This window comes from Hermetia illucens, chromosome 2, assembly GCF_905115235.1.
Source record: "Hermetia illucens chromosome 2, iHerIll2.2.curated.20191125, whole genome shotgun sequence".
NCBI classification, from domain to species: Eukaryota; Metazoa; Arthropoda; class Insecta; order Diptera; family Stratiomyidae; genus Hermetia; species Hermetia illucens.
This window is the reverse complement of record NC_051850.1, coordinates 166,968,654-166,982,344: the sequence shown is the minus strand read 5'-3', so window position 1 is coordinate 166,982,344 and position 13,691 is coordinate 166,968,654. Positions and strand designations below refer to the sequence as shown.

The 13,691-nt window shown below is 45.4% G+C and overlaps 1 protein-coding gene across 1 annotated transcript; it reads right to left on the bottom strand.

Annotated features, from left to right (window-relative positions):
- Positions 1-5,261: 5,261 nt before the first annotated feature.
- LOC119648322 (patj homolog) lies at positions 5,262-8,779 on the bottom strand. Its single transcript, XM_038050003.1, has 2 exons — positions 8,097-8,779; positions 5,262-8,041 (listed from the first exon to the last, which is right to left on the bottom strand). Exons 1-2 carry the CDS (start codon positions 8,485-8,487, stop codon positions 5,736-5,738), a joined length of 2,697 nt encoding a protein of 898 aa, XP_037905931.1. The 5' UTR covers positions 8,488-8,779; the 3' UTR covers positions 5,262-5,735.
- Between the last annotated feature and the right edge of the window lie 4,912 nt (positions 8,780-13,691).

The window sequence follows — 13,691 nt, the reverse complement described above, 5'->3', positions numbered from 1 at the left end:
ATTATAAAGAGCCAATTTGATTTATACTTTGGTTATCCCGCCAGTGTGCCTTTCCCTCTTTTAAAAATATTCGCACTCAATAAAAAAATCGGTGTTAAAAATATCCTGAAAGCTTGCCCAGTGATAATATTCAATTGAAAGGATAAAGTTTTTGAATCCCTTCATGATTCTGCCGACTATTAATCAACATCGTTATCAGATTAATCCCAGATTAAAAATAGACGAACACTCATTTTATGTTGCAGGGATGTGTACTTGTAGCGAAGATTGTTCAGGTTACCAGCTTGGGCCGTATATCCAATACGAAAATTGGTATGATTGAAAAGAAATAAACGTAACTTTTACTAACAGAACGCATTGGGTTGAAGGAGGTGTAAATAGTTACTTCGATGGGCTGGAGAACCATCCACCTTCTCTACATCGTAATGAAGGACTCCCCTCTCCAAAATAATACTCTGGCAACTACAAAACTATACTTCAGTAGAAAAATAATTTGTAATATCTTGAATTCCATAGTCCCGAATTTCTCTAATTTCCCACTGGTGAACAAGGATAGTACCTCCTAGTCTTCCGTAAAATGGACGCAAGAAGTAAGGATTTAATTCATGATTGTTTGTTGTTCCTGTCGGTTTTGGAGACATAAGCCGATTTCTATTGTGTGGGCTGGAAATCTTTCACAATATCCTTGTCGTGATTCTAAGGACGAACCGATATCATTTGTATTTTGGGGAGGCCATTGTTAATGAGAGAAAGAGAAAAGGATGAGATACTCCTTTCAGGGTAATGATACCACGTTGAATCGAATTCATAGACACTATGGTAAAGTATAAGATAAATTCTCGGAGGGATGTAACAAAAAGGGTCAAGAGTGGCATATAAATACTTCTTTAGGTATAATTGATAAATTTATTGTCATCAGTGGGTAAGTGTACTCAACGAATACTTATGAGCCTGTTCAATTTGTGGAAGATGAAATTGAGTTCAAAGTAGCTGAAAGAAGATTAGTAGCTTCTCGGTGGAATGGTTTGCGATCTTTGATGAGGTTAAGATTAATGAAAACCAAGCGTATTTATTTCAATCTCGTATATACGGTAGCATGCTGGTCCCAAGCTTAGATAGAAGAGAAAAGTTTGAGGCAATGAACTTTGTACTACCCTCAATAAAACAAAAATCAAATACTGAGATCAGAGAAAAAAATGAATAAAGTATAGTTGGAGTTACTCTACTATGCTAAATCCTATCTTTGTTAGTGACAGGTGCCGCGACAGCCCGACCACGAAAATGCATTCAATGTCTTTAAAAGTCAAAATGATTGTAATGTATTCAAAGCCCCGAAGAAATGATATCGTTCACCTCAGTCGATGCAGCAGGACGGTTACCGGTCTGGTGGAGAAATGGACAGGGATTCTTGAAGCATGGACGACATCAGGATGTATCTGAGTAAATTAGTCCCAGCAAAACAAATACATGTTTGCACACTAAATACATATTAATACTCTAACTGGAAACACGGAGGAACTCACAGGACCCTGCGGAAAAACCGCATTGATATTTGCGCCCTTCAAAAAATTGGATTGACAACACAACGGCAACGACAACGGAATAAGGATTTGCGCATTTCCTCATGGAACGTGCGCTCCCTGTCCAGACCCGATGCTGCTCAGCAGCTAGCTGATATCCTGTCCCAATATAAGGTGGATGTAACAGCGTTACAAGAGATGCGCCGAACGGGGACCGGTTTCCTGGAAAAGAGTCACTGCACCATATATTAAAGTCTCCATACAGTAAACCATTTACTCAGAGTGGGTTTCTTGGGCTTCTCCAGACTGGACCACTTTCAACCAAATTGACCACGTGTTGATCGAACGCTGCCACCTCTCAGCATTGACGAATGTCACAACATATAGGGGGTGTCAATATAGGCTCGAATCACTTTCTCGCTAGCTTGGTGCTCCGGGCTCGAATAATAACACCACCCAGAATCCCCTCTGACAATCAGGTGGAAGTTAACACTGAAGCCATCCACAACACAGCCCTCCGGAGACACCTATAAGGGGGAAATAGATGCCGCAATAGCCACAGTCAACAGAGATCCTGGAGATGAAGCATCAACAAATGCTCTTCACAATCACCTGAAGAATGTTATCATAAATACGGCCACAAACATACTTGGCCCCAGCCGCAAAAAGAGCCGGAACGGCTGGTTTGACGATGAATGTAAGCTAGCAACGGAACGGAAGAATGCTGCATACCGAGTAATGTTGCATTCTCAAAGAACGCGGCCACGCGCGGAGACTTATCACGAACTCCGTCCAACGGAAAAGTGACTTTACAGACGGAAAAAGGAAGTCTGGGAGAATCAACAAGTCTGTGAACTAGAAAAGTACAGGGAGAAGCCGCACCAGGCGCGCAAGTTTTACCAACAAGTCAGCATGATGAAGCCTTACACACCTCGATGCTCATCCTGCCGAGACAAAGAGGGAAATCTAATTTCCGGCAGAATGGGCATATTGGAGCGATGGGTTGAGTACTTTGATGAACTACTGAACAACCAGAACATCGACGAGTTGGAGGTCCCGCCAACTGAAGACGAAGGACAAATAATGCCACCACCAAGTGCAGAAGAAACAGTCCGTGTAATTCATCGACTTAAAAATCATAAGTCGCCAGGGATCGATGGAATTACAGCCGAATTGGTTAAATATGGAGGCGGCCAATTACACCAAGTGATCCATCAACTTGTGCTCAAGGTGTGGGACAGTGAATCAATGCCTGACGACTGGCACGGAGGCATTATCTGTCTCATACATAAAAAGGGAGACATCACACAGTGCAGCAATTATAGAGGTATCACGTTGCCGACTACCATCTATAAGATATTCTCCCCTATCTTGCTAGGTCGGATAGAACCATACGCCCAGAACATCATTGGCCCATTCCAAAAAGGCAATCCAGGCAAATCAGCAAAATATCAGATTTTCTCTCTGCGGCAAGCGATGGAAAAACTGTAGGAATATGGACATCAGTTGCACCATCTTTTCATCGACTTTAAAGCCGCCTATGATAGCATAGCCAGGGTAAAACTGTACACGGCATGAGAGAATTCGGTATCTCGACGAAACTGATAAAACTGACTAGGCTGACCCTGACCAATGTGCGAGGTCAGATAAAAGCAGCAGGATCACTCTCAACACCATTCGACATCAACAATGGTCTACGACAAGGGGATGCCCAATCATGCGTCCTCTAACCTGGCCCTCGAGAAAGTGATCCGTGATGCTGAGGTAAATGCAAGAGGTGCGATCCTTTTTAAGTCCACCCAACTACTCGCCTATGCTGCCGATATCGACATCATGGGAAGAACCACCCGAGACGTACAAACTGCCTTCATCCAGATCGAGCAGACGGCGCGAGATCTTGCGCTGCACATCAATAAAGGCAAGACAAAGTATATGGTGGCAACGTCAGCACCGAAAACCAACCAATCCACAACATCGAACCGCACTGGTCAAACGGGAAGGATAAAGATAGGAGAATACAACTTTGAGACCGTTGATAATTTCTCCTATCTAGAGTCGAACCGATAACAGCTAAGATGCTGAAATCCGCGCACGGTTGTTGTCAGCCAATAGAGCCTATTTCAGCTTACAACAACTGTTCCGCTCGAAACGTCTCACCATAGGGTCAAAGCTCTTACTGTACAAGACAATGATCTTGCCAGTCCTCATGTATTCCTCGGAGACTTGGGTGCTTAGCAAGAAGAATTGCGAACTGTTGGCCGCGTTCGAGAGGAGAATCCTCCGAAGAATTTTTGGCCCCCTACATGAGGATGGACGATTCCGTAGCCTACACAATGACGAAATCTATGAGCGATACCATGACCGTCCGGTTGTGGATAAAATCCGGCTAAATAGGTTACGATGGGCGGGTCACTTAATCCGTATGGATGAGGATGATCCAGCCCGGAAAGTCTATAAGGGCAATATCTATGGTAGAAAAAGAAGACGAGGCAGACCCTGCCTAAGATGGAGCGATGGCATAGGTCAGGACGCCAGACAGCTTTTAGGGATATCGAATTGATGGACCTCGGCGCAAAACTGGGATGTCTGGAGTTCCTTATTAAGGCAGGCCTAGACCGGATACCGGTTGTTGCGGCGTTGATGATGATGATGAAAGTGCTTCTCCTTTGTTGCGACTCTAGAGCTCCTTGCATCTTTCTTTCCGACACTTAGAGACAGGTGAGTTCTAGATTATTTATTTTTTGCCGTAAGGTAACGTCCCTTATTACAAAGTATCTAAAAGAATTGCTGCATACTGAACAAAGTTTTTGGAAAACGTCAACTTTGGGAGGGAATCCAGCCGAGTCGAACAGTCTCTAAGAGTTCGCTGAAATATTTCAGGCGAAAGTATTGGCGATGCTGGAAGCCTGTTGACGGCCAGGCCAAGCGACCATTAAGGTTTTGTACTCAAACTAGTTGGCGGACTCTACACACACTACTTAACAGCCGCTGACTTCAGACGACGAATCTACACACACTACTTAACAGCCACTGAATTCAGATGACGAAAGGTCACCACCTGTGCCAAGTCGGGCAAACACATACAGAATTATGGCAGTCTGCACACGGTACTGTTTTATATGGGATCATGCCGCCAGATATGGCATATCCTACAATCCGTATTGCCAAAATTTCAAAGAGGAGGAAGAAACCCTCAGGCAGTTCCTGTGCGATTACTAGCTCTAACCAGAGCCACGGGCCTAAAAGAGATCTCTAGTTGGAGGGTGGAGAGAAGCTATCCTTCGAAAATACTAAGGGCTGACTCTGAAGATCCGAGTTTGTTGAATTCTGCTCACCTTGCTGTTCCCGCATTAATTACGGTCTTAGGGGTTTGTAACAACAAAGCGACGCGCCAAAGAGCTAATTGGGCTCCCTGATACCTACCTATCCCCATTTACGCCAACTGTCCGCAGCCGCTTTTTGGGTTGGTAGGCGTCCTTGTCACTAACGTAACAAAGGTCTTTGATATCTCCTGTACGCTAGTGTCGGGTTTACAAGTGGATATAGATCTCTCACGGTCCCGAATTTCTAGTCTATCGCAGCATGTTTCTCGGGTAGCAGCGAATGTTTTCTTTACTTTCCAGTTGGCAGTCTTATAAATTCGCCCAACCCAACATTACAAAGAAGAAAAGTATGGCCGAACTAGGATCAACACCACTCTATAAATCGAACTCAAAAGTTCTAGAAGGAGAAATTCTCCAATATTTATCATACAAAATAAACGATTTATTTATTTATTAATACATAAATTCATATTTTCACATAAATGTCATAATGTTATGCTTAAAATATTTATCCTCTAGAAGTCAACGTTATAACGATATTAAATATTGTTTAATTGTTTCCGTTAAAATATAAAACATTCATAAAACCCTTAACCATGAGATAAGACAGATATTCCCCCGAGATATACCGTTCAGCCCAATAATACTGTTAGAGGGAAATACTTTGAAAATAAAACGTTTGAAACTGATCCAGATCAGAAAGGAATGTGGAAGAAAATAGTCGCATTAAGTACAACATCCAAGAAACAGTTTTTCATTCAAATCCTTGACGCTGCCGGCGTTGTCTACGCACTTTGGCTAGAGAGACTCTATAAATTGCTGCCAGGTTTACCATGCACTTGAAAAATTCCGCAACAACCTGGAATTCCGGCCGCTCCATGGAAATACTATATTATTTTTTCAAATCCGGGATGATATCGGGATCAATTGTTGAAAGATTGCTAGAAACATTGAATGAAAGATTCGAATCCTCGCCAGTGCCAGTTGTCGACTTGATTGAATTGTCAGTCATCGGGAGTGGTTTGGCTACGCCGATTCTAACTATACCCTTCGGAGCCCCCTTCAAAGCCTGTACAGCTTGATCTAGAGACGCATTCTCCAAATTGATATTATTCACGAAAAGAAGTCGATCTCCGGGGATCAGACGACCATCCAGCTGAGCTACTCCGCCCGGTACTAAGGAGCGGATAACAATCAACGTATCGTTTTGATCCAGAGGGTCCTGGTAGTCAAGAATTGAGAAGCCCAAGCCGCGTTCACCCTTCACCAGCTCAATAATTTGTGGCTCCGAGCTCCACATTGCTAAGCCCGTCAGTGGCTCCAAAGAACGGGATTTCAGCTTCGAAAAAGCATCGTCTGAAGTATTACCCGAAGTAGCCAAACTACCATCTGACTTTGCCTTAACCAGTCGATCTGATGCAGGCAACAGATTTTCCAAGTGTTGAGATCCTCCGAAACCGATGTTTTTCGACAACGAGTCGTCATTGAATTGAATGAGTTCAGTCTTTCCACGTCCGCAAACCATTCGAACATCCTGCGGGAGCTCCTTCAGGATTGCAACCACCTCTAAATGATTCATACCAAGTAAACGTTGTCCGTTTACCTCCAAAAGCTCATCACCTGATTTCAGAAGGCCATTCTGACCGACTGGGCCTTCTGGGAGAATCGATCGAATGTAGTGATGAGGACGAACTTCACGCCCACCTTCGACATCCACTGTTCCCTCCAAGGAGATTCCTAACCCACTGGATGCGGCGAACTTTTTTATTTGGGCGACAATTATTTTCACGTCTGGCCCGACGATTTGCCTCCATTTACGGATTATCGCTACTTCCATTTCTTTCGTCAACTCCGGCTCCACATAGTATTTGTGTTTGTAGATCACGGCAGCATTTTTAGCGTGGAGAATGTCCTCATCTTCTATAGTTCCAGATTTCGAGTCGGGTAGACTCAAAGAAGTGTCTGAAGAATGCTTGGCATTTTCTAAGGAGTCGCGAGCATTGATAAGTTTCTTTCCGCTACCGAAAGAACTCAATGTTGGCTCCTCTAATGGCTTCTTCCGATCGACGGAAGTAGGCAATTGCATAGTTGATGAATTCGATTCTACATCCTGCTCTTCAGATGATTGGATTTTCGTGGTTCCAATGGCTCCTCTCAGTTGCGTATTCGTGACAGGTGGTGGCGGAAGACTCCTGGCTGGGGTAGACGGGGCGCTCGGCTGTTTTATCTCATTGGCCGCAATAGCTTGTTGCAACTGTTCATATTTGGGACCGCGGAGATCACGCTCCAATACGAGTTTCACTACGTTTCCACTGTTTTTAAGGATTTCCACCGCTTGATGATTTGAGAAGCCTTGAAGTGACTGTCCATTAACTTCGATAATGCGATCATTTACGCGGATGCGACCACTTAAATCCGCGGCGCTTCCCGGTGATATGCTTTTCACGAATATTCCCGACAACTCCTCTTTCTCGCAAATGTATCCAGCGATCGTTATGCCTAGCCCATTGGCATCCTTGATCAACTCAACTTGAAACTTTTCCGTTTCCGGTAAGTCGAGCTCGTCGAAATCCACAGGAGCTGCTATCGGAGGCCGATTCGCGATAGACTCTTTCTCGCCAAACATGAACCGTTTCTCCGGAACTTGCAGGGGTGTGGATGGGGTTGATAGAGTGCCGAATATCTCGGGGTATCCAGCTGCAATCAGATACCGTTCTAATTCGTTAGGATCGAGCAACAAACGTGACGGAACTATTGCGCAACCGCTTTCTAGTTCGTATTTGGGTTTCACATGTTCCGCAGGACGGGCTACAACCAAACGGACATGAGTTCCCGACTGGCGGAGCACGGATGCCACTTGCTCCGAAACCATATCGTGGAGATTTACGTCGCCTATTTGGAGGATATGATCTCCACTCTGCAACCGACCGTCACGGTCCGCAACTCCACCAGCTAGGATTGTCTTTACAATCACTCCAGATGACCGCGCTCCAATGATTCCGAAACCAAGCCCCGTACCGTCGTTTATCAAATCAATGGCTTGAATCTGAGCCCATTCTGACGAAAGCAGATCGGTTCCGTGTTTGGAAGAGTCGCTGACAACCGACTGAGGTCTTTCTTCGTCCGCAGTGCGATTCAAGTCCGAATAAGGTCGAGTTTTCTTCAAGTACATGCCATGGTCTTCGGCAAGGGCGTGATCTGAAAAAAGTCCGTTTCGTTGAGTCAATTCTTCTCTAAGCACTACAAAACGTACCTGGCGTTACGCCTCCCAAGTAACTATTGTTTGCTGGGCTATTCGGGCTCCGTGGAGACAGCTGAGCAGAGGGCACACGTTGCTCGTCAGGATACTCGGCTTCGTACAAGTCCGCAGCACTGGGCACACTCAAAATCAAATTCCCAGAAACGTCGATGTCGAAATCATTTGGTAGCATAGATGGATGCTGGACAAGTTGTGTATTCAGCTCGGCCAGGGAGTCCTGCACATGCACAATAGTCCGAAATACCGGATCCTGCAGAATATCGAGGATAGTTTTCAGGCTATCCGCCGTTCCCATTTGCAATTTCGGGTCGTCCGACTCATCGATGCTCTTTTTAATAGCCTCGATTTGCTGTAAAGCGCTCGAAATATCTCCGCCAAGATGCATTTTTTTCGAGAAAGTCTTTCCGCGATTTCCACAAAGAAAACAGGGAAACACCCTCTTTTTCACGGTAATCTAATTAGTGGCCTTTCGAGAGTTCGAGTTTTCCTCTAATATAATCACGATGTGAATTCAACACGAGAACTTTGCTATATTTTAAACTCACTTTTCACATTTTCCCGTCAGTTCAAATTAAATACAAGGCATTCGCAGCTACAGCTTTGAGAGTTTATCGATTATTAGACGAAAACTTGTGTCGAATTGGCTCCTGTCGCAATTAGGAGGAATTTTGACAACGTTCGAATGACAACAAGGTTCCATGGTACGAGTTTGGAATGTGTGAATTTTCATGGACATGGTAGTGATGCAAGTCAACACGATGTGGTGAATTCTGATGCCGGGAAATTCAAAAATTTGCTCAATTTATGGACTATCCGTTAAATACTCAACAGAAATAACAACGTTACCTTTGAAATTCGAATGTAAACTTTATTCAAATATTCAAATCTTTCATAAACCAAGATTCTGCTGATATTTTTAAACTCTCGGTAATCGCATTAGCACACAATGGAAATCATTTCCTATTTGTGAGCTGTTAGTCCATTTTACTAATTTATTATTTGCTTGCTAGTTCTGAAATTTTATAACAAGATTTCGCACACATTTCACAATCTGAAATTGGGTGGGAGAGGTTTTATTTGTCTACAGGCTGGAAGACGAAGAAAGTAAATGGAAAACCGTTAAAGATACATTACCGTACTATTCTCTGGGAAAGATGTTTTCTCAAGGAAATTGTCTCCATAATAAGTGTTAACAAGTAATTTTTTTAGGTTTAATGTCATTATTACGATTTTTTGGCATTGTCCGGATTTCAATTTTCCATAGGAAAACAGAGTTTCTTTTGTTTTTCACCCTCCGCAAGGGTTTTATTTTATTGCATTGTCTCCAACAGACTGTATGTAACGTTCCTGTTCCTCGCGCTGGAAAAATCTTCGAGCGGGCCAGGAGTCTGTAAAGCCGGCCTGAGAGTAAGCTCATCCAACTAACGAAGATCTGCTTATCTGCTGGTCATGTGTTAGGGGCAAGTGGATCTGACGGGGGGATGACCCTAAATAACAGACCGGGGATCGTTTTCCCTGTACTGGACAAGATACCAAAACGCCAAGCAAAGGTGGAACAGCGTACGCCGAGGATTGCGTAACCAATGGGAGCTTGGTCTTTAGTATGCGACCTCTGAATATCTTGGGCACCTTCAGTTTCAAATAACTCCCTTACCCTGGAAGCCCAGCTAGCCAGGGTGGACATTCTTCCCGGACTACTAGTGGGACCAAGACATTGACTCAATTATTAAAAAACAAAAAAACTGACGATAGAAGAAGAGGTGGTGATGCTAGGCGCATTATCAGTGGACGAGCTGCTGGCACCCAACCAGGAGACAGTAGCCGTCAAGAGCAATACATTCGATGCCAGCTGTAGCACTGCTGTGCTGAAAATAACCGCAGAGACCTTCCGGAGCGAGCAGGCAGACGGACTAATGGTTTCCAGCCTGAAATCCACCAGCGTCAGGCTAGACGTAGCGAGTACCAGACATAGTACTCCTAACCCTAAATCCTCGACATCGGGGGATCCCTCAAAGTGAAGACCGACAAAACGTCACTGGAAACCGGCTAAGAAGCGAAGGTCCTCTAGTGTCCTGCTGAAGAGCCAATACCAGAAAGATATGCATATTCTCAGCAAGATTGCTAAGAATAAGGAGGCCGGTACTTTCGACAAGCGGGATGAAAAGGACCTCACTAAATACCAAACGATTGTTAAATAATATAACAGCAGACGCCTGACAGACAAGTAGAAGGCGAAGCCCACCGCTCTGAAATGCAATCGATCTCAAGACGAGGTCGAATAAAAGCACAAGCGAAGCAGAGTGGGTAAGAACTCGGATGCTAAGCAACCTCTGGAGAAAAGTAAGCAGAAACAACCAGCCGAGGGCCACGAACTGCGAAATCCTTCAGCGATGTGGCTATGAGACACTTATGTGTGGCGCTGGCAGATGGCAATTCCACTAGCAGCAAACTAGCCCCGAAGGTGTGGACCAGTGTTGAGGCCAGGCTGTCGGAGATGGTCATTAAGCATCTCCTGGACGCGAAAGACGAACACGCGAGGTCCATCCCCTGCTTGCGAGAACCAATTCTCTAGGGACTTTCTTGGTTCGTGCGCTACTAAGACCAGCGACACATAGGAGGGCGTAAAACTCAACGTCATCCCCTATAACAAGAGGAAAAACTCCAAACAAACAGCCAACCTTTTCTGCTCCGTATAAACGGAGAGTGCCTGGAGGTACTAGGAAAAATAGACTATGAAGTGCGGTTTGGAGTTAGGAACGCAAAGTGTTCCGCTCTGCAAAACCGAACGACTACCAAGATCCAATCGACGCCGCCAACGAGCTATTGGAGGGGATAAGGATCGACGGTCCGACGGACCCCCCACGCAACCAGGTCATGCTGAGGGTAACTCAGATAAATCTGCAGCAGTCTAAGTGCGCTGCGGCTAATCTGCTAGTCTTCCTCCTAGAGGAAGACATCGGCATCGCACTAATACGGGAGCCTTGAGTCGAAGGCGACCGAAACATCAAAGGGCTCCAAAGAAAATATTATATATGACTTGCAGTTACATCCAGGGCAGAAGCAACTCATCAGACGCTCAGACGCAGACGCTCACCTCTGTCCTGGCAGCAGCGTGACCGAAGTGAGAGATGAGCCATTCTTTGATTTTATTATTACTACAAACCTATCGATGTGTAACAGGGTCAGTACCCCAACCTTCCATTTTCCCAGCTCGGAGAACTGTTACGGTTGGAAGGAGGTTCCTAACAGCACCTTACTAACCGACAATTGGATTCTTAGGGTGGAGAACTGAAGAGTGTCTGACCAGAGATCCTTCTGAAATCACGAGTGGATACTTTTCAGTATAGATCTCGCCACAGAGATCTCCAAACCCTTCAGAGACCCTAGGAAGATCGACTGAAGAAAGTTTAACCAAGTAATTAAAAAAAATTCTCCGGTGAGCAAATTTGGAAGATTGGCACGACAGACGAGTCAAAGGTCGGGGTTCTGGAAAACGCATTTGATACCGCCTTTAAAGTCTCGTGCCTTGCTAAATACAGCAAAAAGACACCGCCACCACGGAGGAATGAAGATCTCTCCAGCCTCAGGAAGCTGACCAGGAAAATCTTCAACATCTGCTACAAGCATAAATATCGACAACCATACAAGGGCCACCCCAGCCGTGCAAGACTATCCAATCGGTAAATGCCAAGGGTAAGATCGGCTGGACTATAAACAGCTTCTCTGCATATAAATCTCTGGGTCCAGATGGCATAATGCCAGTCATGCTACAGAAGCAGCAGGAAAGGATTGTGTCGTGGCTTGTTGAGATTTACTGGAGCTGTATCTCTTTAGGATACATACCACAGTCTTGGAGACGTGAATGAGTGGTTTTCATACCGAAAACGGGCAGGCGTGAGTCCGCCAAGGACTTCCGACTAATCAGCCTCACCTCGTTCTTGTTGAAGACCCTAAAACCGGTCCTGGACATTCACTTAGGGGCGATTATGAAGAGAACGCCTTTCTCTAAGTCCCAGCATGCCTGCCTCAAAGACAAATCCACAGAAACCGCTCTCCACGAGGTAATTGGCACTGTTGAGCGATCACAGCAGTACAAACAGTATACCCTAGCTGCCTTCTTGGATATAGAGGGAGCATTCAACAACGTTATTATCAATGCCATCAAGGAAGCCTTAACCAATATTGGTTTGGGGGGGTATCTTACGCAGGATTATATCGATGCTAAATGTCAGAATAATCTAGTCGAATCTGAGGGCAACCACTTGATCAGAGCGTTGAACAGAGACACGCCCCAGGGTGGCGACATCTCTCCGGTGCTCTGGTTAACAGTGATTAACGAAATTTTACGAATATTGGACAGCAACGGGGTGAAGGTAGTGGCATATGCCGACGACTCGGTGATATTAATATTAGGGATGTTTCAGTCCATTATGAGGGACATCATGGAAGGAGTGCAGTAACATCCTAGATGAAGTACCTCGGGAAATCTGGGTATTCCTCACGGACTATACCACGCGCAAGTTGAACTTCACAAGAAAATTTGCTGTGGACTTTCCAAACAGAGCAGAGTAGAAGACTGGCGGCGTGTTACAATGTGATGACGCAATATTCTTCACCGATGGGTCAAAGATGGTCTGTGGAGACGGTGTGAGGATTTTCTCGTTTTCTCAAATACACACAATGTATCTGAGTCGTATGGTCTCCCAGGTTTTGTTAGTGTATTCCAAGCATAAGTATCCATTCTAACCGACAGCCAAGCGGCCATTAAGACTTTGCACTCAGGGTCGACATCCTCCAGGCTGGTGGTGTAGTACAGAAACGCGCTGGACAGCCTGCGCGGCACGCTCAAGCTCACCCTCCTCTGAGTTCCCGGTCATAGGAACATAAAGGGGAATGAGCGGGCGGATTGATTGGCCAGGCGGGCCTCTGTTCTTGGCAGTCCTTCGGCAAGAACAGTCGGTGTCTCGCTGGCGACTGTCAAGGGCGGAATCTACTCTATTCTAACTGAGCTTATCGCCTGTGCCAAGTCAAGGAGGATTTGGCCCGCTTATAACAAAACCCGACCAAGAGAGCTCCTGTGCCAGACGCACGCAAATGGGTACAAGGTTACGCCGGTCTGCATGGGGCACTGGCCCATAGGAGACCATGCAGCCAGGCTCGTCATACCCTAGAATTCGCATTGCCGAAGCTGCGGAGAAGAAAAGGGAACCCTCAGTCACTTCCTCTGCGATTGCCCAGCTTTAGTTAGAGTCAGGCTATGGACACTGGGTAAATCATTCTTGGGGGGCCTCAGAGAGATCTCTAGATGCAGGGTGGGAGAGCTGCTTTCCTTCGTGAGTGCCACCGGCTCGCCCTGAAGATCTGAGCATGCTCTCATAACAGCAGTCACGATCTTAGGGAGTTTGTGGCATCAAAACGGCACACCACAGCGCTAATTTGGCTCCTCGGAGCGGCCACTGATACCTGCCTACCCACATTCTGGACACTTATGTATTTCTTACAACGGTATCCGGATTTCAAGTCTGATAGAATAATTAACAATAAAGTACCGTCAACGCGCAAAAATTCAAGTGAGGATAACTAGATATC

Excerpts from the sequence above, each read along its gene's own strand:
- LOC119648322 (XM_038050003.1), bottom strand. The coding sequence starts at position 8,487 with ATGCATCTTGGCGGAGATATTTCGAGCGCTTTACAGCAAATCGAGGCT. Across the intron at positions 8,042-8,096 it reads CTTGGGAGGCGTAACGCCAG|ATCACGCCCTTGCCGAAGAC; the intron begins GTACGTTTTGTA and ends GACTTTTTTCAG.